Below are 24,532 nucleotides of genomic sequence, written 5' to 3' on the forward strand. Positions count from 1 at the left end.
GGTAGGATTTCCCCGGAAATGCGTTGTATGTCAGAGAGCCAAATCTGGACAGCTTTCGCTTCTGTTTTGACGTATCTCGCTTCATTCATCATATAATACCGTAGACAAAGGTAATACAGCACATTTGTTTTATATACAATGTATCCATAATGAATGAGTAACTCACATTGATTACATTTGTGGGTAAATATGTCTTCGTTCGTGTGTGAAACTATCGACATGTTCTTACTATGTCACTGGTTTTACTGTGTCCGAGGTGACTTGTTCTGGGACATAAGTCGAGACAGTGATGCTTGGTTTGTTACTGAATCACTGATAACGTTCTCTAGCTAAGCGTCTCTGTGGTAAAATCTGTGTGTGTTTTTACCCTGGCAGACATAAAAAAAATCACCTTCGGAACATGATCTTTCATGTTCACTTTCGTAAACAAATATATTTTGGGGGATGCTACCATCAAATTACTTAAATTGTTTCTGAATTAATTCCATCCTAGGTGGTTATTGTGACCTGATGCCTGACTGACCATTCAGAATCGCGTAATTTCCAAATTCATGGTAGAATGAGCATTTTCTATTTACTCACATTTGGTCTGTCACATTGGGTATTGATAATTTTTTTTTGGCATTCAATATATTTTGTAATCTTTTGGGTCTAGTCTATTGGGTATTTTTAGAGAATGAATGAATAACTCTGCTTAAAATGCTGTGTCGGATGACTTCCTGGTGTGTCACATGTCACAGAAGCTCACAGATCAGTGAGTTACAACAAGCGAGACGGAACACTTTTGTGCATATTATTCACTGCCTTTCAAATGTTTGATCAGTAAATAAAGATCTGTAAAGGCATGGGTGAATCAGAAGGGCTTGGCTTGTCGTAAGAGTTGACTAACAGGACGGGTGGTCAGGTTCGCTGACTTGATTGATGCATGTCATCGATCCCAATTGTGTGGATCGATGCTCATGATATTAATCACTGAATTGTCTGGTCCAGGATCGATTATTTACAGATTCCGTCATATAGCTGGAATATTGCTGAAAAAATAATAATGCATATATATACACATGCAATCAAAATTAGTTGGGTTAAGGTGCTTTTGTGTATTTTAGGCAAATACACAGCTTATTATGGTTGTGTGGTATTACAGGAATATCAGTAAATTGAGGTCTCTTCTTTCCATTATATGTATCACAATATTATCATCTAATGCTCGGTATATCGGAAGATTTCAAATAGCAATTTTTATCATGTGTTTAATGTTATACAATTGCCAATACCTTTGAAATGTATCTGTAATTCAGTATCAGAAATTGGAACTAGTCCTAAAGCCTTTGCCAAATTGCCCAATAGTTATGATAGAATAAGGACTAGTAGACATTTGCCATTTTAAGGGTTGTGCTCTATGTTATTGTTATAAGCACTAGTGGATTAAACCTATTAGTTTCTATCGCTGTAATTCTGAAATGCAAGTTCGCGAAAGAAAGAGATAATTCCCAGTAACCTCCGTTATGTGCATTCGCATCTTTTCATACACTTCCGACAACATCTGGGGCACTTTGTTCTGAATTCAAAATTTAGAATTATACGGTATTTCCTGATACGAATCGCAAGACAGCCTTGTGTGTTGTAAAATATTGTGATACATTAAAAACCTCCAATACCAGTGTTCGAAATACCTGCCTGCCCGACCGTCCGAGACGGGTTGATTTCAACTCGGGTTGCCAGATTTTCAAATCCCCCTGCCCGACGGTCGGGTTATATTTCATATGTGAAATTATTCTAAATATTTCCCAATGATAAGCATTAATTCACATGTAAAGATGAATGATAAAATGTAACCAAAAAGAAACCCCGTTAGCTTATCCTGAGAAACATATGATTATAGTGGGCAGGCAGGTTTTGGTCAGGGCTGGCAAGTATTTCAGCTAGCCAGTCCTGTGGTCTGGCTGAAATTTTGGGGAGTTTCATACCCTGCCAATACACATTCCTACAGCGTTTAAACTTAATATTGCTGAATTTGACATAAATTTAACTCACTCATTACACATAAGGTACAAACACAGTGGCACAAAGTATCGCACTCAACCAATACCTGAGTGAATTTGGACTTAATTTTCCATTTTGGAGCAACTCTGTGGCCTTGTCGTAAGAGGCGACTTACAGGATCGGGTGGTCAGACTCGCTGTCTTGGTTGATGCATGTCATCATATTCCACATGCGTGGATCGATGCTCATGGCATCGATCACCTGGATTGTCAGGTCCAGACCCGATTATTTACAGACCGCCGTCATATAGCTGGAATATTGCTGAGTGCGGCGTTAAACAAAAGACAAACAAACAAACAAACGAAGCCTAGAAAAACAGCTTTTTTCCAGGCAAGCATCCCACACACACATGCATACATGTTAAGATCCATACATCCATGCCATGTTATCTTTCTATAACACTATTGACTAACACTCCCAATGTAGTTATGGATAAGGGCTAGTATAATTATTATTATATTTGCAGTTCCTAAAGCCATTGAAGTATAACGGTATCCCATGGGCGTTGGCCAGAAGATGACCGACCACGGCATGATGTCAGGCAAAGGGGAACCAGAGTATCCTACAATGCAGTGTGGTTCCCGGTTGACGGTGGAGCAGGAGCGAGACTGGTACAAGGAGAAGCTGCTGCACATGAAGGTGGTGTTCAGGGAGATGCAGCACAGTCTCCAGTCTCAGAAGATACGGAAGGAGGGGGTTGAGACTGTGTCCGTCTTGTTGAAGGAGTCCCGGCAGCAAATAACGACTTTGGAAAATCAAAAACGAGCACTTGAGACAGCTGTGAGAAATCTGCAGAACAGGCTGGCCAATCATGGACTGTCAAACAGTGTGACATTTGAAGAAAATGAACTTTTTATTCCGGGTACTTCCAAACAGATATTAGACAATTTAGCCAAAGAAAATGCAAGGTTGCGGAATCTACTTGGCATGTCCGGGGGATTTGAGGACGTGTCCAAATTACATGAGGTATGGATTTGTTGCTAAGGCATACCGTATTTGATGTAATAAGCGCCCAGGGCGCTCTCAAAGTTAGAAATGGGGGGGGGCTCTTATAAGAATAAAATTTTGATGAAAAAAAAATGGTTGAAAGATCGTAAATTTCGTGGTTTATGCTGACAGCCTGAAATGATACAAAATAAAAGTCTGTGCATATTATAACAAGAGATATATTTTTCCAGAATTTAATTGCCCATAACTAAGGGTGCATATAACACATGAGTGCGTATTATACAAGAAATAATAAGTCTTCGGGACATTGATCAATCAATGTCTGACCATTTTTGTGATGTAGGGGAAGAGGTTTTTATAGTCAGCTAATGAAAAGAGTCTTTCTTTGATTAATGTTAGTCCAAGCAGCCTTGTTCCGTGCATAAACACAGAGCTCCAGATAAGCTTTTGGTGTTGTAGGTATTTTACCCATGCATTTTAAAATCATTGGGTATCAGTAGTTCTATCTGGGTATTCAAATTTCTGTTACCCACTAGTTTTTACACAAGTGGGTATTTAAGTTAAATATTTAAAAACACTATTCATCTAGTCCCTGCAAACTGGTGTCATGTGGGTTCGAGAGCTTTATAGGACTCAAAAATACCACGATACTTCCACAAGAAAGTGTGATGGCAAATGATCATGATGTAACTGTCATCTTGGAGTTTGGCAAGGTTGACAGAATGCCCGTTTATAATTTCAAAATAAGTTGCTGATTTGCTAATCGAATGCACAGGGTTACTTCACAATATTTTGATGATACGCACAAGTTTTATTTTTGTAGTGTATCTGTAATGTTCGTTCGGATTTGATACGCTTGGATTTTATTTTACTGCATATTTCTGCATTTCTGATGAGTATTTTACGCAGATACGCAGATACGCAGATACGCAGCTTATCTTGAGCTCTGAAACATTTAGTGGACCTTACAGGGATTTATCTAGACTTGCTCTGAGGCCAGTATTCAGCCCCAAGTGTACCTCAAATGTCAGTAATATTTCGCAATATGAAACAGACTTTTGGCTTTAATACCTTCCTTGTGAAACTTGAATGACTGAACCATCATTCTAGGCAACAAAGTCCATCCAATTGTCTTAAACAGTATATTTGTAATACTGAAATATATTAAAGTGCCCAGTTACAACCATAATTTGAAACAATGACGGCGTGTATTGCGTCTTTAGTAGAATGAAAAGTCTTGTAGCATGTTGAGAATTGTTTTGTACATCGATCGTACATCGTGCCCCAAATTCGTAGATATATCTGTGGTCTAGGAAGTCTGAACGCAATAAAATGTGAAAAGATTACTTTGGTCCGAAATACTTAATCATATTTAAAATAATCGTAGTGACCTCAACAAATGGTGAAGTGGTAACCAGGATTTATCTCCAATATTTGGCTCCAAGTCTGCAGCAAGTTTCAGTAAGAAAAATGTCCTTTCGTGTAACAATGTTTAATTAATAGTAATAACTCTAGGCTTGATAGACATGATTGAGGTGACTTGTATTCATAAAAGTAGAGAAGAGGCTTGATTTCACTTTGTTGTATTGAATATTATGTCAAATGTTAAATACCTCTGAAGACAAGAACTTGAAACATATCCCAATTTTGAACAAACTGACATTTTTTCCCAATTTGGTTGCCAGAGGTGCTTAGTTTGAAATCCTAGATGAATCTGTGGATCCTGTTGTGAGGATACTCATTCGCTGTTCCTCGTCTATTTCAGACAATCGAGAGAGTGCAAGGGGTCAGCTCCAATCTGCAGGTCGAGAATGACAACTTGCTCCAGAAGGTCACTGACCTTGAAAACATGTTAAAGTCTTCGGACAGTGACAAGGACAAGATGATCTGTCAACTCCGTGAACACATTGACAAGCTTCAGTCCAACTCCCGGACCCAGGACGTCCTGTGTCAGTCCATGTCGGGCGAGGTGTCCGGTCTCCGATACAAGCTGAAGGACTTCGTGCTGCAGTGTCAGCAGCTGGAGATGAAGCTGGAGGATGCAGAGCAGAACAAAGTGACCTTCACCCAACAGGAAGTGCCGGTCACCGAGGTCAAATATAATCAAGTGAGTAATCTGCCTCAATTTTTTGTTCATATGTTCAACCATTTCCTTTGATAAATAATTATACATAAACACACTCATCATCAATGTGCAAAAGATTAAGTAATGAAAATGTCCTAGAATTAATAATCATGATAGGGCCAGTTCTATCAAAGACAATTTCCAGAAAACAAAAGATTGACAGTTACATTATCAAGATTGGGGGGGACTATTCCATTATTATGGAGATAAGGAAGGACGATTCTTTTAATATGAAGATTGGGGGGACTATTCTATTAATTTTTTACTTATCCTGCATTACTCCTTAATGCATTCACTGCTTACTTACGACAACTAGAAGGACAGCGCTGCGAAGGTCCTGGGTGAAGAAATAAAGTTGTTGTTCTCAAGTCCCAATCAGTGGCCTTCCGTCGCTGTCCTGTGACCTTGATGACACCTAAGGTCATCTTCACATCACTGCTTGTCGCAGCACAGCTAGGACGTGTCCAAGCGGAGCTCTCCTTTTGGATTAATTTTAGACCTTCAGTTTGTCTACAATCTTAAAAATTGATCTGCGATGGGTGATGTATTCTTTTCATATTACTTTCACCATGTTGTGTAGTTTTATGTGAATTAATTAGGCGTGAAAAGACACTTGGTTTTTTTTCCCGCCAAAATATTGTTGTTCGCCGCCATTTTGAATTGTGTTACAATCGTTTGCCTGCCAAGGTAGTCATATTGTTTACAATTCTCAGCTACGTATGTATAACATATTCTTATGTTCTTAAATATTACTAGCTTTGGCGTAACAGTGAGTTGCGTATACTAAAATTATTGTATACTTTTTCAACTCGTTAAAAATATGGTTGCCGATAGATTAATATCAAATCTACGGCTTTCTTCCAGTCCCGCTTCATCAACAATTCTTTTATTGCGTACCTATGTTTATGCGATTAAATAGTTTTTTGTTGGTATTTTTGGTTTTACATTGAGTTGCGTATATGAACTATTGTATACTCTTGCAACTCGTAGTTTTTGCCGATAGATTATTGTTCAATTCTATGGCATTCTTCCAGTACCGCCTCATCAACAATGGCGTAATTGTGTTTAATTTAAACATATTTTATTGACATATATGGTCAACGGGATTGGGCAAAAGTTATCCAACTTAGGTGGCCCTTTCCCTACTCTATATGTACAGACATTGAATATACATACATATATATATGTAATTGTGTAACTTATGATTGAGCGTGGTATTAATTGTCGTGGGAAAAATCTTACAAAGATTATCATCCACGTTGTTTGGTTTGCGCGCAGATGTGCTCTCCAAACCCTAAATGAAAATATAAATACCCTTGGTTTACATTGGGTTGCGCATACAAAAATATTGTATATCCTTGCAACTCATAAATTTGCCGATAGATTAGTGTTCAAATTCTTCGGCACTCTTCCAGTATTATCTCATCAACAAGGGTTTCATTGCGTAACATACCTTTGAGCATTTTACTAATTGTCGTGGAAAAAACCTTACAAGATTATCATCCACGATTGGTTGGTTTGCGCGCGGATGTGCTCTCCAATCTCTAAATGTAAATAGCCTTGGTTTACATTGAATTGCGTATATAAAAATATTGTATACCCTTGCAATTCGTATTTTTGCCGATAGATTACTGTTCAATTCTACGGCATTCTTCCAGTACCATTTCTTCAATGGTTTAATTGCGTAACATAATTATGTTTGCTCGGTGTACATATTGTCGTGGAATAATCGCCCAAAGCTCTTTATCCACGGTCATAGGCATGCACGTAGATGTGCTCGCCAAAATTCAAAATGTAATTTTTATGTAAATCTCTAATCCAACGAGTTTACTATATAAAAGCAGATTACTCACAATCATATTTTGCAGTTATTCCGTCGTGAGACGAGAGGAATGTCACTATCGCAGAATAGCGAATGACATATGGTTCTGTCATTACCACCCAACCGTTATTATCGGCAGGTATTATGACGACTGTGATTGCAGAAGTACACCATCCACCGAAATCAACAATACCGGAGGATTTTGTGAGTATCGTAACTGCTCCTATTTTTTCAGCCGCCGGACACTTCCAGATACATGTATGATAATCTGTGACGTCGGCGACAGCACCAGCGTATCGAGATGCTATGATGGGGGTAGATTAGACACAAGCCTTGATCCAGTCAATACTTTTGAGCTTTGTGTCTGATTTATCTGCGCCGAGCGCAGCACTTGACTACAACCAAAGCACTTCTATTACGCAAGCGGCGCACGATCAGCTTAGCGCTGTTCCAACATATCCAGCATAGACCTGCGCCGAGCGCAGCGTCTGACTGATACCCAAGCGCTCCTATCACGCCAGTGACGCAGGATCAGCTTAGCGCTGTTCCAACATATCCAGCATAGACCTGCGCCGAGCGCAGCGTCTGACTGATACCCAAGCGCTCCTATCACGCCAGTGACGCACGATCAGCTTAGCGCTGTTCCAACATTCCAGACCTGCGCTGAGCGCAGCGTCTGCGTATCAATCAAGGTCTCTACAATGACGTTAGCCCAAGGCTTACAGTGTACTCGGTTACGTAACCGGCACATGATCAGCTTAGCACATGTACCCGATTGGGAAGCAGACCATCTCGTGTCAGTAACGCCCTCCCCTGATAACAGGGTAAATAAGAGGGACACCACGAGGTCATTGGAGGAAGCCTTCTCCAAAACTCACATTTGCTCCGTGATTTAAGCGACCAATATCGTCAATGTTTGCAGTGGATCAGAATCTATTAGAGGATAACCCTATCTGATTAGATCACTTCCAAACTATGGTGTTTTTCCTACAGCGTCAGTTTGACCACAGGAAAATTCATCTTGAGACCGTTCTGACGGTGATTACCGTTACACACAAGACTTTATAGCGTTTCCAACTGAGATGCTGGTTTCAAGGGCAGTCTATTACGTCAACCTTGATCATCTACTCCCCTGTTCAACGAACAGATCGCAGACACGCACGTCAAGTTCCCAAAAAGCTTGGAAAGTCCAAGTCAGGGAATTATAAGCCTAGACGCGCGTTTCTCAGGGAAGACCAGCATTCCCTTACTGAGAAAGGGAGTGGCAGAGACAAGTCTCAAGGACGATTTCGTACTTATCGCACTATATCATGGTGTCCGTATAAGGGTAGAGTTAACCCCACCGTTGACCACAGTTTGATTGGGAAAATCCAACATAGACATACTGTTGGTAAGAAGAGCTGTAGAGTGGGTTCACAACCCAGTCTATACTCCGGGGTTTTATCCTCACACCTACCTGGTACTCATGAAGGACCCAGACAAGATGAGAATGATCCACAATCTCTGTGTTCAACGAACGTTTGATTCTTCATCAGTCTCGACTATCCATCCCAACCGTAGACATTTCAGGTCCAGTTCATTGGGGTTCACTACCAATGGTAGTATTTCACATTTGACATGTCAGTGACACTTATGGCTATTTACAGGAGTAATGAAGCCAATAACTATCTACACGTGACGAACACTTGGTTCGAGTCGTAGATGGAGGGCGATCTACTGTATCATCAACACATGTCAATAACTGGGATAGACAATCAACGAGGCGAAGTCGGGAGTATTCTCCTTCCTATTGACTTCAGTTCATAGGAGACCTGGTTAAGACAGACCAGGATATCCTATCTGTACCGAGGGACAGATGGCACAAGTTTCTACTTCTTTTGTCATCTACTCTACACCAACCACACACACTTCGCCAGTGGCAAGTGTTGCTAGGGTTAATCACCTCGGCACAGGAGTTAACTAGCATGGGCCGCTTACAACAGCGACCAATTCAATTTTTTTCCTGAACCCTTACATCAGGAGTCAGGATCCACTCAAGGCCATCACTCTACCAACTAAGCTAGAGCCTCAATTTGTGGCGCTGAATGTCTGCGGAGTCTGTTTATTCGGATTTTCCCCGAATACACACCTGTTTGTGGACGTCCCCTTTCAGGGGTGGAGTCTTCACTTACAAGACCAGATAAGCTCAGGGCTATGGCCCGGCGCACAATGGAAGTGGCACATAAACAACTTGGAGTTGGAAGCTTTAATTCTGGCTATATCACATTGGCAGAATCAACTACAGTTAGCCCGACTCGCTATATCCACAGACAACAGCACTGCGGTGTGGTGCCTGTGCAATCGGGGAACAACACACTCCCACTCTCCACTTCTAAGGACATTCAGATTTCTTCCATCTAGTGGATCGGCTGTGACTAAGGTTCATAGTTCAGCACATCCCCGGATGTAGAAACATACTGGCCGATACTTTATCACGTCCAGACAGGGTGGCTCCCACTGAGTGGAAATTTCTCACAGAAGCATTCCAGTTACTGCTTCAGGAATTCAGGCAACCAAACATTGACTTGTTTATTACTTGCCTAGGCCACCAACTCATGACGTATATCTCCCCGTTGCCGGATCCGCAGACTTGGGCGGTGGACGAGTTCAGTATCACTTGGGAAGGGCAAAGAACTAAAACTCTTCTGCCACCACTATAACTTCCCAAGGTGCTACAGGGGATCAAGGAGACAAGGTATCTCGATCTCTCCTTTGGTCGCACCATGGTAACCGGCGAGAGGGTAGTTCGTCAAGCTCGGAAAAATCTAAAACGATTCACTTCCCCTCTCACAGTGGTCCAACCTACTCATCCACCCTCAACAGAAAATTGCCTCACCCAACGTCTGCACGCATGGTTCGTCTTTAAAAGGCGTTTAAGTGCGAAGGGTTATTTCGACACGGGCAGCAAAGCTATAGCTTTAGTTCATCGTTACTCTCCCAGAGACGACGATGACAAGTGGGGATCACTTGAGACTTTTTACAGGGAAGAAAAGAATCAAGACCCTACGATTGCGTCACAATTCCTAGAGGAATACCTCCTACATTGCGTACCCAAAAACACTTGGAAGGTAGCACCATTACTACGTAATTGGCTGCAATTATCTTAGTGTTGGCCGTTTCCGGAAAATCACAGTGTGATTAAGGTCAGGGAACTACAGGCCATATTATGCTCATTCAGGTTTGAGGATCAGAAGGCCAAGTTCCAGCCACCTGATTGGGACTTGAACGTGGTACTTCGAGGTTTGCGAGGGCCCCCTTCGAGCCCCTCATTGCATCCTCATTTTCAAGCTCCTTCCCAGCGCGTGACACCTTCGTTACACTCTCGGTATAGTATAGAGAGCTCCGCGAACGGCTATCGCTGTGAGGAGCTTGGACATCACCAAGGAAACAATGGTTTCTCTTGGCATTAGCAATGGCGGTACGGGTGAGCGAACTACATGTGGTCGACTCAACCCGGATCCGTTTTGAGCATGGGACGCACGGAACAGGACATCTAGGGTTATGCTGGGATTTTATTGCTAAAATCTACTACCAGGCCAACCCGACCGTTCTTCACCATCCCACCGATATCGACTATTGTGGGAATCGTACATGGTGAAGTTCTCCTGGGCTCGGTGCGAGCAGTTCGAGTTTTCATTCGACGCTCCAAGAAAAGGCGTGGTTCGTCCACGACAGAAGTTAGTCGCATAATCGCAAACACCATATCTATATGGTTACGCGCAGTAATCCTTCAGGCCTACGAGATCATCAAACGGAACTCGCCGAGAGCGAATTACCCTCAAGATCTCAAGGTGTCAGCCTTACCAGGGCTCAACACGGCAATTGTGGTTTTGGAACAATCACGGAAGGATATTTCTGGAGATTCGACACATATTTTCGTTAGTCATAACCTTCGCGTTGTGACTCTCGAGGATGTCAAAGACGTTCGAAGTTTGGCCCTCTGGTTGTTATCCTGCAGATTGCCAACCACTGACGCAAATAATGAACTCGCCCTATACAGAGCCAGTCAACTTCCATGTGCAGTCACTCAGTCGCCACCAGTGGAAGAATATTAGACAATCTTGTTTGTCAGCGACGGCTCTATGACGCAGTAAGTAAAGAATTAGCTGAATAGCTATTATTTTCTTTATTACTAAGCGTGTATAGGGAATTTCTCTTTAATTCCTATGTTCAATGTTTTTGATTTTTGAACAACCCTACCGTAATGGCGTTTTTGTCTGAACTGTTCCGCTTCACGGTTTATCGACCAAATGGGGTCGTATTGCATGGTGTGAATTATTGAGGTTTCTGTATTCTGAAGGTTGACCCACCTCCAAACCGTCCGATACAGATGCATTAAGGAGTAATGCAGGATAAGTAAAAAATTTAGTAAAATCTAAATATTTTTTACATTTGTATACTTATCCTGCATTACTACGCTTAAGGCCCACCCGTCGTTAGACTTGCCTCCCCACTTTGGCTTCAGAAACCTCAAAAGTATGTTTTTCTAAGAGCTTGGGCGACAGGCAGTGATGTGAAGATGACCTTAGGTGTCATCAAGGTCACAGGACAGCGACGGAAGGCCACTGATTGGGACTTGAGAACAACAACTTTATTTCTTCACCCAGGACCTTCGCAGCGCTGTCCTTCTAGTTGTCGTAAGTAAGCAGTGAATGCATTAAGGAGTAATGCAGGATAAGTATACAAATGTAAAAAATATTTAGATTTTACTAATAACATAGATTGGGCAGAGACCTCCCCCCTATTTCAATGCTTCACATTGCCAGGGTGTCAGGGTCATTTACTCTTGAAACAAACTACTGGCCCTGAGACTGCTCACTGTGGGTCTGCTGGCCCTGTATTTCAGAACCTTCCTCACTTGTGAAAATGCATGTACATTTAAGTCATAATGTCATTATCGTAACACATGAGTGACAATTGTTTTCAGAAATCGGAGGATACCCCAGATGGCAATATTATTTTAGAAGAAACCACAAGATTGAAAGAAGAATTAAAAACTGTAAGTGTTCATCTTTGTTATTTGAAAAAAAAATTTGTGTCAAGGATTTAGTCAACACTTGCTCCTAGATAGTGAGGAATAGGTAAGAACTTGTGGAAACCTGGACGGAAACAATCAGATCAAGGATACAGACAATCAGATCAAGGATGTAAACAATCAGATCAAGGATATAAGCAATCAGATCAAGAATACAAACAATCAGATCAAGGAATTAGATCAAGGATATAAACAATTAGATCAAGGATATAAACAATCAGATCAAGGATATAAGCAATCAGATCAAGGATACAAACAATCAGATCAAGGATACAAACAACCAGATCAAGGATACAAACAATCAGCTTGCTGTAAAAGGTGACTATGCTTGTCGTAGAAGGCGACTAACGGGATCGGGTGGTCAGGCTCGCTGACTTGGTTGATGTCATCAATCCCAATTGCGTGGATTGATGCTCATGATATTAATCGCTGGATTGTCTGGTCCAGACTCGATTATTTACAGACCGCCATCATATAGCTGGAATATTGCTGAGTGCAGCGTTAAACAACAAACAAACAAACAAACAAGCAACAGTAAATTTTCTCTTATCCCAGTCCTAGAGTCCACCTTGATAGCTATTTACAATGTGCTTCCCACAGTTGAAGGAGATGAACCGGCGATGGCAGGATTACAACAGCGACCGTGAACGCTACACCCAGGAGCTGCACAGCAACTACCGTGAGCTCCAGCAGCGCTATAAGACCAGCCAGGAGAGTCGGATCACGGAGGAGAGGGAGCGTCAGCTCAACAATCTGCTTGTCACAGCCAAGGAGAAACTGGAGAAGATGGAGGTTGACAAGAAACAGGTATAGTTGTTAATCAGGATTACAGAGCTCCAGATAAGCTGCGTATCTGCGTAAAATACGCATAAAAAATGCTGAAATACGCAGTAAAATAAAATCTAAGCGTATCAAACATGTCAAATACGCAACGAACATTACAGATTCGCTACAAAAATAAAACTTGTGCGTATCATCAAAATATTGTGAAGTAACCCTGCGTATTCGATTAGCAAATCAGCAACTTATTTTGAAGTTATAAACGGGCATTCCGTCAACCTTGCCAAACTCCAAGATGACAGTTACATCATGATCATTTGCCATCACACTTTCTTGTGGAAGTATCGTGGTATTTTTTAGTCCTATAAAGCTCTCGAACCCACACGACACCCACATTGAGATACATTTATCTGCGTAGTCCAGTTACATCTATAGCAACCAAGTTACCAGACACCTCCCTCTCAAAAAGAACATCATCCAATATGTGGCGTTATCAAATTGCGAGCACATATTCTAATCTCCGGAAATGACGTCATGATAGAACAGTTTTTTATCAATAAATTAACCATGCTTCGTTCTTCATTGTTCTTTGTGATTTATCGTGTAGCTATTTTATATCATTGTTCATTGAGGATGAATTTCTCTAAATATTAGTGATGCTAGGTGCATTACACTTTCCAGGATACCTGCCGGTCATAATTGGCCAAATTGAAAAATATGTTAAAAAATAGGAGAAAAAATGAATCAAAATGCATTTGTATGGTTTACATCGATTAAACTAAATATTTTTATTTTCATTGACCTGTAAAATATGACATCAGTAGAAATGCTCTATGTATACTTCTCAAAAGAAGTTAAGCACAACCCAATTCATGTGGAATATTGAGGTCAATTGACAGTGTTAGCTGTAACCATGACTGTAACGGACTGCTGACACATACAACCTGAAGTGTGATTGTTAATAATAATAATAATAATAATTGATTTGTAAAGCGCCTAATATCCATCGACAGTTGCTCACTGGCGCTGTGACAAAGTTAAAATGTAATGTCTATGTACATATGCCAACAATCAGGAGATCTATTGAAAAGCTGAAGTGAAGACGTGGGTTTTGAGGAGAGACTTAAACGTTTCCTTAGAAGCAGAGAACATGTTCCAACATCCCCTTGTTCACTTCAGCTTGCGGAGAAGTTGGAGGCATCGGAGGCCACAGTTGGCAGCCAGATGATAGAGATGCAGCAGCTGAGGTTGATGTCTGGAGGAGGGGACTTAGAGACCATTGCGGCACTCAAGGCACAGATACAGGTGTGCACCGAGGACTTCGAGACAGAGAGACAGGACCGCGCCAAGGCTCAAGCTAGAGCTCACCTGTTGCAGGAAGAAGTCAATAACCTGCGTGTGGAGGTAGGTGGCGCCATCTGGAACACTTGTTGTGTTGTATGTGTAGCAGCCATAAAATTTTCGAGTCCCGTGATGGGATTCAAACCCCAGCCTTCTGGCTCGGGCGGACGCCTTGTCCATATGACCAGAGAGGTTTATCCCATCAGCAAGCTGACAAGGTTAGGATATTGCCTGTGGGATGACTCCATGCCCTGCTACACATTCTTGGAAATTCCTTGTATTGTTATGATGGAACTGTTGAAATTGTAATTGCAGGGTTAAAAAAGTTGCCCTGAAGGACACATGTAGAAATTATGAATTATCTCTGCCTAAGTACTTGTACCAGTAACACAAAGAAAATACTAAGGGTCGCCAACTCAAGTCTGGTCGATCTGCCCTTCCTGATCAGGCACATTACAAACAAGTGTCTTTGTTACAATGTTATGACTATACCGTACCCTCACCATTCCCCTACCGTACCGTCACCATTCCCCTACCGTACCCTCACCATTCCCCTACCATCCCTTCACCATTTCCCTACCATCCCTTCACCGTTCCTCTACTGTCCCTTCACCATTTCCCTACCGTCCCTTCACAATTCCCCTACCGTCCCTTCACCATACCCCTACCGTCCCTTCACCATTCCCCTACCATCCCTTCACCATTTCCCTACCGTCCCTTCACCGTTCCTCTACCGTCCCTTCACCATTCCCCTACCGTCCCTTCACCATACCCCTACCGTCCCTTCACCATTCCCCTACCATCCCTTCACCATTCCCCCACCGTCACTTCACCATTCCCCTACCATCCCTTCACCATTTCCCTACCGTCCCTTCACCGTTCCTCTACCGTCCCTTCACCATTCCCCTACCGTCCCTTCACCATACCCCTACCGTCCCTTCACCATTCCCCTACCGTCCCTTCACCATACCCCTACAGTCCCTTCACCATTCCCCTACCATCCCTTCACCATTTCCCTACCATCCCTTCACCGTTCCTCTACTGTCCCTTCACCATTTCCCTACCGTCCCTTCACCATTCCCCTACCGTCCCTTCACCATACCCCTACCGTCCCTTCACCATTCCCCTACCGTCCCTTCACCATTCCCCAAACGTCCCTTCACCATTCCCCTACCATCCCCTCACCATTCCCCTACCATCCCTTCACCATACCCCTACCGTCCCTTCACCATTCCCCTACCATCCCTTCACCATACCCCTACTGTCCCTTCACCATTCCCCTACCATCCCTTCACCATTCCCCTACCATCCCTTCACCATTCCCCTACCATCCCTTCACCATTCCCCTACCATCCCTTCACCATACCCCTACTGTCCCTTCACCATTCCCCTACCGTCCCTTCACCATTCCCCTACCATCCCTTCACCATTCCCCTACCATCCCTTCACCATACCCCTACTGTCCCTTCACCATTCCCCTACTGTCCCTTCATCATTCCCCTACCATCCCTTCACCATTCCCCTACCATCCCTTCACCATTCCCCACCATCCCTTCATCATTCCCCCACCGTCCCTTCACCATTCCCCTACAGTCCCTTCACCATTCCCCTACAGTCCCTTTACCATTCCCCCACCGTCCCCTCACCATTCCCCTACAGTCCCTTCACCATTCCCCTACCGTCCCTTCATCATTCCCCTACAGTCCCTTCACCATTCCCCTACAGTCCCTTCACCATTCCCCCACCGTCCCCTCACCATTCCCCTACAGTCCCTTCACCATTCCCCTACCGTCCCTTCATCATTCCCCCACCGTCACTTCACCATTCCCCTACCTTTCCCTTCACCATTCCCCCACCGTCCCCTCACTATTCCCCTACCGTCCCTTCACCATTCCCCTACCATCCCTTCACCATTCCCCTACCGTCCCTTCATCATTCCCCCACCGTCCCTTTACCATTCCCCTACTGTCCCTTCATCATTCCCCTACAGTCCCTTCACCATTCCCCCACCGTCCCCTCACCATTCCCCTACCGTCCCTTCACCATTCCCCCACCGTCCCTTCACCATTCCCCTACAGTCCCCTCACCATTCCCCCACCGTCACTTCACCATTCCCCTACAGTCCCCTCACCATTCCCCCACCGTCACTTCACCATTCCCCCACCATCCCCTCACCATTCCCCCACCGTCACTTCACCATTCCCCTACAGTCCCTTCACCATTTCCCTACAGTCCCTTCACCATTCCCCTACTGTCCCTTCATAATTCCCCTACCATCCCTTCACCATTCCCCTACCATCCCTTCACCATTCCCCACCGTCCCTTCATCATTCCCCCACCGTCCCTTCACCATTCCCCTACAGTCCCTTCACCATTCCCCCACCGTCCCCTCACTATTCCCCTACCATCCCTTCACCATTCCCCTACCGTCCCTTCATCATTCCCCCACCGTCCCTTTACCATTCCCCTACTGTCCCTTCATCGTTCCCCTACAGTCCCTTCACCATTCCCCTACCGTCCCTTCACCATACCCCTACCGTCCCTTCACCATTCCCCTACCATCCCTTCACCATTTCCCTACCATCCCTTCACCGTTCCTCTACTGTCCCTTCACCATTTCCCTACCGTCCCTTCACCGTTCCTCTACCGTCCCTTCACCATTCCCCTACCGTCCCTTCACCATACCCCTACCATCCCTTCACCATTCCCCTACCATCCCTTCACCATTCCCCCACCGTCACTTCACCATTCCCCTACCATCCCTTCACCATTTCCCTACCGTCCCTTCACCGTTCCTCTACCGTCCCTTCACCATTCCCCTACCGTCCCTTCACCATACCCCTACCGTCCCTTCACCATTCCCCTACCGTCCCTTCACCATACCCCTACCGTCCCTTCACCATTCCCCTACCATCCCTTCACCATTTCCCTACCATCCCTTCACCGTTCCTCTACTGTCCCTTCACCATTTCCCTACCGTCCCTTCACCATTCCCCTACCGTCCCTTCACCATACCCCTACCGTCCCTTCACCATTCCCCTACCGTCCCTTCACCATTCCCCAAACGTCCCTTCACCATTCCCCTACCATCCCCTCACCATTCCCCTACCCTCCATTCACCATACCCCTACCGTCCCTTCACCATTCCCCTACCATCCCTTCACCATACCCCTACTGTCCCTTCACCATTCCCCTACCATCCCTTCACCATTCCCCTACCATCCCTTCACCATTCCCCTACCATCCCTTCACCATTCCCCTACCATCCCTTCACCATACCCCTACTGTCCCTTCACCATTCCCCTACCGTCCCTTCACCATTCCCCTACCATCCCTTCACCATTCCCCTACCATCCCTTCACCATACCCCTACTGTCCCTTCACCATTCCCCTACTGTCCCTTCATCATTCCCCTACCATCCCTTCACCATTCCCCTACCATCCCTTCACCATTCCCCACCATCCCTTCATCATTCCCCCACTGTCCCTTCACCATTCCCCTACAGTCCCTTCACCATTCCCCTACAGTCCCTTTACCATTCCCCCACCGTCCCCTCACCATTCCCCTACAGTCCCTTCACCATTCCCCTACCGTCCCTTCATCATTCCCCTACAGTCCCTTCACCATTCCCCTACAGTCCCTTCACCATTCCCCCACCGTCCCCTCACCATTCCCCTACCATCCCTTCACCATTCCCCTACAGTCCCTTCACCATTCCCCTACCGTCCCTTCATCATTCCCCTACCTTTCCCTTCACCATTCCCCCACCGTCCCCTCACTATTCCCCTACCGTCCCTTCACCATTCCCCTACCATCCCTTCACCATTCCCCTACCGTCCCTTCATCATTCCCCCACCGTCCCTTTACCATTCCCCTACTGTCCCTTCATCATTCCCCTACAGTCCCTTCACCATTCCCCCACCGTCCCCTCACCATTCCCCTACCGTCCCTTCACCATTCCCCCACCGTCCCTTCACCATTCCCCTACAGTCCCCTCACCATTCCCCCACCGTCACTTCACCATTCCCCTACAGTCCCCTCACCATTCCCCCACCGTCACTTCACCATTCCCCCACCATCCCCTCACCATTCCCCCACCGTCACTTCACCATTCCCCTACAGTCCCTTCACCATTTCCCTACAGTCCCTTCACCATTCCCCTACTGTCCCTTCATAATTCCCCTACCATCCCTTCACCATTCCCCTACCATCCCTTCACCATTCCCCACAGTCCCTTCATCATTCCCCCACCGTCCCTTCACCATTCCCCTACAGTCCCTTCACCATTCCCCCACCGTCCCCTCACTATTCCCCTACCATCCCTTCACCATTCCCCTACCGTCCCTTCATCATTCCCCCACCGTCCCTTTACCATTCCCCTACTGTCCCTTCATCATTCCCCTACAGTCCCTTCACCATTCCCCCACCGTCCCCTCACCATTCCCCTACCGTCCCTTCACCATTCCCCTACTGTCCCTTCATAATTCCCCTACCATCCCTTCACCATTCCCCTACCATCCCTTCACCATTCCCCACCGTCCCTTCATCATTCCCCCACCGTCCCTTCACCATTCCCCTACAGTCCCTTCACCATTCCCCCACCGTCCCCTCACTATTCCCCTACCATCCCTTCACCATTCCCCTACCGTCCCTTCATCATTCCCCCACCGTCCCTTTACCATTCCCCTACTGTCCCTTCATCATTCCCCTACCGTCCCTTCACCATTCCCCCACCGTCCCTTCACCATTCCCTTACCATTCCCCCACCGTCACTTCACCATTCCCCTACAGTCCCCTCACCATTCCCCCACCGTCACTTCACCTTTCCCCCACCGTCACTTCACCATTCCCCTACAGTCCCTTCACCATTCCCCTACAGTCCCTTCACCATTCCCCTACAGTCCCTTCACCATTCCCCTACAGTCCCTTCACCATTCCCCTACAGTCCCTTCACCATTCCCCCACCATCCCCTCACCATTCCCCTACAGTCCCTTCACCATTCCCCCACCATTCCCCTACAGTCACTTCACCATTCCCCTACAGTCCCTTCACCATTCCCCTACAGTCCCTTCACCATTCCCCCACCATCCCCTCACCATTCCCCCAGCGTCACTTCACCATTCCCCCACTGTCACTTCACCATTCCCCTACCTTTCCCTTCACCATTCCCCCACCGTCCCCTCACCATTCCCCTACAGTCCCTTCACCATTCCCCTACCGTCCCTTCACCATTCCCCCACCATCCCCTCACCATTCCCCCACCGTCACTTCACCATTCCCCTACAGTCCCTTCACCATTCCCCCACCGTCACTTCACCATTCCCCTACAGTCCCTTCACCATTCCCCCACCGTCCCCTCACCATTCCCCTACAGTCCCTTCACCATTCCCCCACCGTCCCTTCACCATTCCCCTACCTTTCCCTTCACCATTCCCCCACCGTCCCCTCACTATTCCCCTACCGTCCCTTCACCATTCCCCTACCATCCCTTCACCATTCCCCTACCGTCCCTTCATCATTACCCCACCGTCCCTTAACTATTCCTCTACTGTCCCATCATCATTCCCCTACAGTCCCTTCACCATTCCCCCACCGTCCCCTCAGCATTCCCCTACCGTCCCTTCACCATTCCCCTACCGTCCCTTCACCATTCCCCCACCGTCCCTTCACCATTCCCCTACAGTCCCCTCACCATTCTCCCACCGTCCCTTCACCATTCCCCTACAGTCCCCTCACCATTCCCCCACCGTCACTTCACCATTCCCCCACCATCCCCTCACCATTCCCCCACCGTCACTTCACCATTCCCCTACAGTCCCTTCACCATTCCCCTACAGTCCCTTCACCATTCCCCCACCGTCCCTTCACCATTCCCCTACCTTTCCCTTCACCATTCCCCCACCGTCCCCTCACTATTCCCCTACCGTCCCTTCACCATTCCCCTACCATCCCTTCACCATTCCCCTACCGTCCCTTCATCATTCCCCTACAGTCCCTTCACCATTCCCCCACCGTCCCCTCAGCATTCCCCTACCGTCCCTTCACCATTCCCCCACCGTCCCTTCACCATTCCCCTACAGTCCCCTCACCATTCTCCCACCGTCACTTCACCATTCCCCTACAGTCCCCTCACCATTCCCCTACCATCCCTTCACCATTCCCCTACCGCCCCTTCATCATTCCCCTACAGTCCCCTCACCATTCCCCCACCGTCACTTCACCATTCCCCCACCATCCCCTCACCATTCCCCCACCGTCACTTCACCATTCCCCTACAGTCCCTTCACCATTCCCCTACAGTCCCTTCACCATTCCCCTACAGTCCCTTCACCATTCCCCTACAGTCCCTTCACCATTCCCCCACCGTCCCCTCACCATTCCCCTACAGTCCCTTCACCATTACCCCACCGTCCCCTCACCATTCCCCTACAGTCCCTTCACCATTCCCCTACCGTCCCTTGATCATTCCCCTACCTTTCCCTTCATCATTCCCCCACCGTCCCCTCACCATTCCCCTACCGTCCCTTCACCATTCCCCTACAATCCCTTCACCATTCCCCTACTGTCCCTTCATCATTCCCCCACCGTCCCTTTACCATTCCCCTACTGTCCCTTCATCATTCCCCTACAGTCCCTTCACCATTCCCCCACCGTCCCCTCACCATTCCCCTACCGTCCCTTCACCATTCCCCCACCGTCCCTTCACCATTCCCCTACAGTCCCCTCATCATTCCCCCACCGTCACTTCACCATTCCCCTACAGTCCCCTCACCATTCCCCCACCGTCACTTCACCATTCCCCCACCATCCCCTCACCATTCCCCTACAGTCCCTTCACCATTCCCCTACAGTCCCTTCACCATTCCCCTACAGTCCCTTCACCATTCCCCTACAGTCCCTTCACCATTCCCCTACCATCCCCTCACCATTCCCCCACCGTCACTTCACCATTCCCCCACCGTCACTTCACCATTCCCCTACAGTCCCTTTACCATTCCCCCACCGTCACTTCACCATTCCCCTACAGTCCCTTCACCATTCCCCTACAGTCCCTTCACCATTCCCCTACAGTCCCTTTACCATACCCTCACCAAATTTCCAAAGGCAAGTGACTATAGAAGTCCAGTTTCAACTCTTGCCGAACTTGACTGGAATTTTGTGGCTCGATTGTAATGCCATTAGTGGCTATTTTGAGTTATGTGCCTTCTATATTCCACCTCCTGACCAAGATTCCACCTCTCCTATCACTTGCATTTGCTTCAATCAAAATGGTTGTGCCCAGTCTGATCGATAATCAAGATCTATTAAGTAATAAAAAGGGGTCTTTCCTTGTGAAGTGCATCATATCACTTGAGCACCTAAATTGAAAACATGAAAAGATTTGGCAAATATCTGTTGATGCCCAGTTGGCAGTACACATGCTTTGCAAATCCTGCAATTGACTGAAATTTGCATGTTGAAATCCATGTCATGCCAAAATATAACTCCATAATTCCAGCCTTTTTCAGCAAGGATGAAAACTGGACTTCTATAGTCAGTTAACTCCCTTGCCTCTGGAAGATGAGTTAGATGACCCTCACTATACCAACACCATCCCCTCACCATCCCCTCACTATACCAACACCATCCCCTCACCATCCCCTCACTATACCAACACCATCCCGTCACCATGGTGACAATGAGTCTGGAACCTACCACTGCCTCAGGGAATACACTTTACATCATGGTCTTCTTGTTTCAGAATAATCAGTTGAGATGCTCAGGAAATCAAAACCTGTTATCACGGCAATCTCAGGTCTACAGCAGGCACCAATCCATTGCACTGGAGGTATGTATGCTCAGTAAACACCCAATTGCCACCTACCCTTTGTCTCTGTGACCCATTGGGACTCCAGGTTAGAATAGGTCCCCAGCAGCCTGGCCTTAAGTGAGTGAGTGAGTATGGTTTTACGCCGCTTTTAGCAATATTCCAGCAATATCACGGCGGGGGACACCAGAAATGGGCTTCACACATTGTACTCATGTCGGGAATCGAACCCGGGTCTTCGGCGTGGCGAGCGAACGCTTTAACCACTAGGCTGACCGACCGCCCGGCCTGGCCTTAAGAGGAAACTTGATGGATCTGGGGCTTGTTTGACAGAGCGATCATAGCGCTGCGATTGTCGTAAGCCTATGTTAAGATGTAGGTGTTACGATAATGTTACGATCTCTTTGTTAAGCGGGGCCCTGGTGGTCAGACCCTGTGACACTATTTGATCGCGTGTCATTGTACACCATCGCTGTGGATGGTTGCTCATTACATCAGTCATGAGATTGTCTGGTCCAGAATCCATTATATATAGGATGACATCTTACAGCTAGAATATTGCTGAGTGCTGTGAAATCCTCCTCAGTGTTCCTATAAGAGTTGTAAGAGCAGACTACTGTTGTTGTTTGTTGTTTAACGCAGCACTCAGCAATATTCCAGCTATATGATGGCGGTCTGCAAATAATCGAGTCTGGACCAGACAATCCAGTGATTGACATCATGAGCATTGATCCACGCAATTGGGATACGATGACATGCATCATCCAAGTCAGCGAGCCTGACCCCCCGATCCCGTTAGTGGTCTTTTATGACAAGCATTGTCGCTTTTTGCGGCAAGCATGGGTTGCTGAAGACTCCTGGGATTGGGTGGTTGTTATGTGTGACGTGGATGACAATGCAGCCCAATGCAGAAAAAAATTCTAATATTGTTTGGAGTGCAGCATGTTTAGTAGTGACAGATGACAGTGACAAGCATACATGTTTACTTCTGAAAGGGCTTTGTTTTTTACTAGATTATTACAGCGACCAAAGACTACCTACGATACACTTAATGAAATGTTTTTTTAAAAGTCAATAGTTACTCTATTTTTAGAGGATTTGGGGAGCTGTATCTTTTTATTTTTCTAATCCGTAAAACATGGAGTGGTCAACAATGTTCAGGCAGATATTGATAAATTGAAACTATTTTGATTTGATGTTCTTTTTGTGGATTTTGGCTGAATACCTAAACTGAAAAATAAAAAAAGGGTCACATTCACTCCTTTTAGAAAATTTGCTTCAGAATCATCGTTTTCATTCTTAAGACTTATGACACAGAAAGTCCCATTATACACTGATGTAACATGGATGATGCTCCTGTTGTCAGCCTCCGCAGCTTCAAGCACGAGGATGGCCGCAGCGGCGAGGATTAATTGTGACTGATGGCAACATGACAGAAACTGATGGCAACCTACCGGGGACAAAGTCGCCTGGCACCAGCCCGAGACTGATCACATCACGATCGCCCACCAACCCTAGTGTGCCACGACACTCCCCTAGTTTCTTGACCTCCGGGCCAGTGAGCCTCCCCGTCATGAGGTCGGACCCTAGTCTGTTTAAACCAGCCTTGAGGAAGAAGGAGGAAGAAACGCTCTGTTGTCCTAAATGTGGGCAAGGCTTTTCAGAGGAAGAGCAGGACAAGTTACTTGAACACATGGAGGTTTGTTGTGAGTAGCTTCACTCAGACACTTTGAAATTCTGATGGATTGTTCAACTGGGATTGGATTAGAGGAGGGGTGTTTTCGGAAGCCGATCTGATGTTTTGAGGTTGAGTGTGAGAAATTGTGTGTTGTGGCTTCGCTGAGACGCATCAAGATCAAACCTTAGGGTGTCTTGGGTGTAGCGGTATGTTGTGGGTATATGTACTGAGACACATGGTGAGGAGTGTTCCTCTGAGCTTGGCTTACATAAGGGGTGTTTTGGGAAATCAATCCAATGTTTTGAGGTTGAGTATGAGAGATTGTGTGTTGTAGCTTCGCTGATACACATCAAGATAAAATTTTGGAGCGTCTTGGGTGTAGTGGTATGTTGTGAATAATCCTACCGAGACACATGGTGATGAGTGTTCCTATGGGATTGGTTTACATGAGGGGTGTTTTCGGAAGCCAATTGGATGTTCTAGGGGTAGAGTATGACAGATAGTTCAAGGAATGGAGCAATACCTTTTATTACAGCCATAAACTGCAAAGAGCATGCACCACGTCTTGGGAGGGGGGAGGAGGGAGGGGTATAGGTTGTGAAACCAAATGTAGCAGGGTGTAGAGTCATCCCACAGATGACATCCTTACCTTGTCAGTGTAGCAGGGTGTGGAGTCATCCCACAGATGACATCCTTACCTTGTCAGTGTAGCAGGGTGTGGAGTCATCCAGCAGATGACATCCTTACCTTGTCAGTGTAGCAGGGTGTGGAGTCATCCCACAGATGACATCCTTACCTTGTCAGTCTAGCAGGGTGTGGAGTCATCCAGCAGATGACATCCTTACCTTGTCAGTGTAGCAGGGTGTGGAGTCATCCAGCAGATGACATCCTTATCTTGTCAGCATGCTGACA

The 24,532-nt window shown here is 46.1% G+C and overlaps 1 protein-coding gene across 1 annotated transcript; it reads left to right on the forward strand.

The window, feature by feature from the left end:
- LOC124150949 (TNFAIP3-interacting protein 2-like) lies at positions 1–24,338 on the forward strand. The gene is made up of 8 exons (XM_046523162.2): positions 1–110; positions 2,510–3,009; positions 4,757–5,098; positions 11,905–11,976; positions 12,613–12,819; positions 13,972–14,196; positions 21,877–21,963; positions 23,309–24,338. Exons 2-8 carry the CDS (start codon positions 2,542–2,544, stop codon positions 23,654–23,656), a joined length of 1,749 nt encoding a protein of 582 aa, XP_046379118.1. The 5' UTR covers positions 1–110; positions 2,510–2,541; the 3' UTR covers positions 23,657–24,338.
- The last annotated feature ends 194 nt before the right edge of the window (positions 24,339–24,532 follow it).

The sequence above is a fragment of the Haliotis rufescens genome, unplaced genomic scaffold, assembly GCF_023055435.1.
Source record: "Haliotis rufescens isolate VD_foot unplaced genomic scaffold, xgHalRufe1.0.p SCAF_12, whole genome shotgun sequence".
Taxonomy (NCBI): Eukaryota; Metazoa; Mollusca; class Gastropoda; order Lepetellida; family Haliotidae; genus Haliotis; species Haliotis rufescens.

Excerpts from the sequence above, each read along its gene's own strand:
- LOC124150949 (XM_046523162.2), top strand. The coding sequence starts at position 2,542 with ATGGGCGTTGGCCAGAAGATGACCGACCACGGCATGATGTCAGGCAAA. Across the intron at positions 14,197-21,876 it reads TCAATAACCTGCGTGTGGAG|AATAATCAGTTGAGATGCTC; the intron begins GTAGGTGGCGCC and ends TTCTTGTTTCAG. Across the intron at positions 21,964-23,308 it reads ACCAATCCATTGCACTGGAG|CCTCCGCAGCTTCAAGCACG; the intron begins GTATGTATGCTC and ends TCCTGTTGTCAG.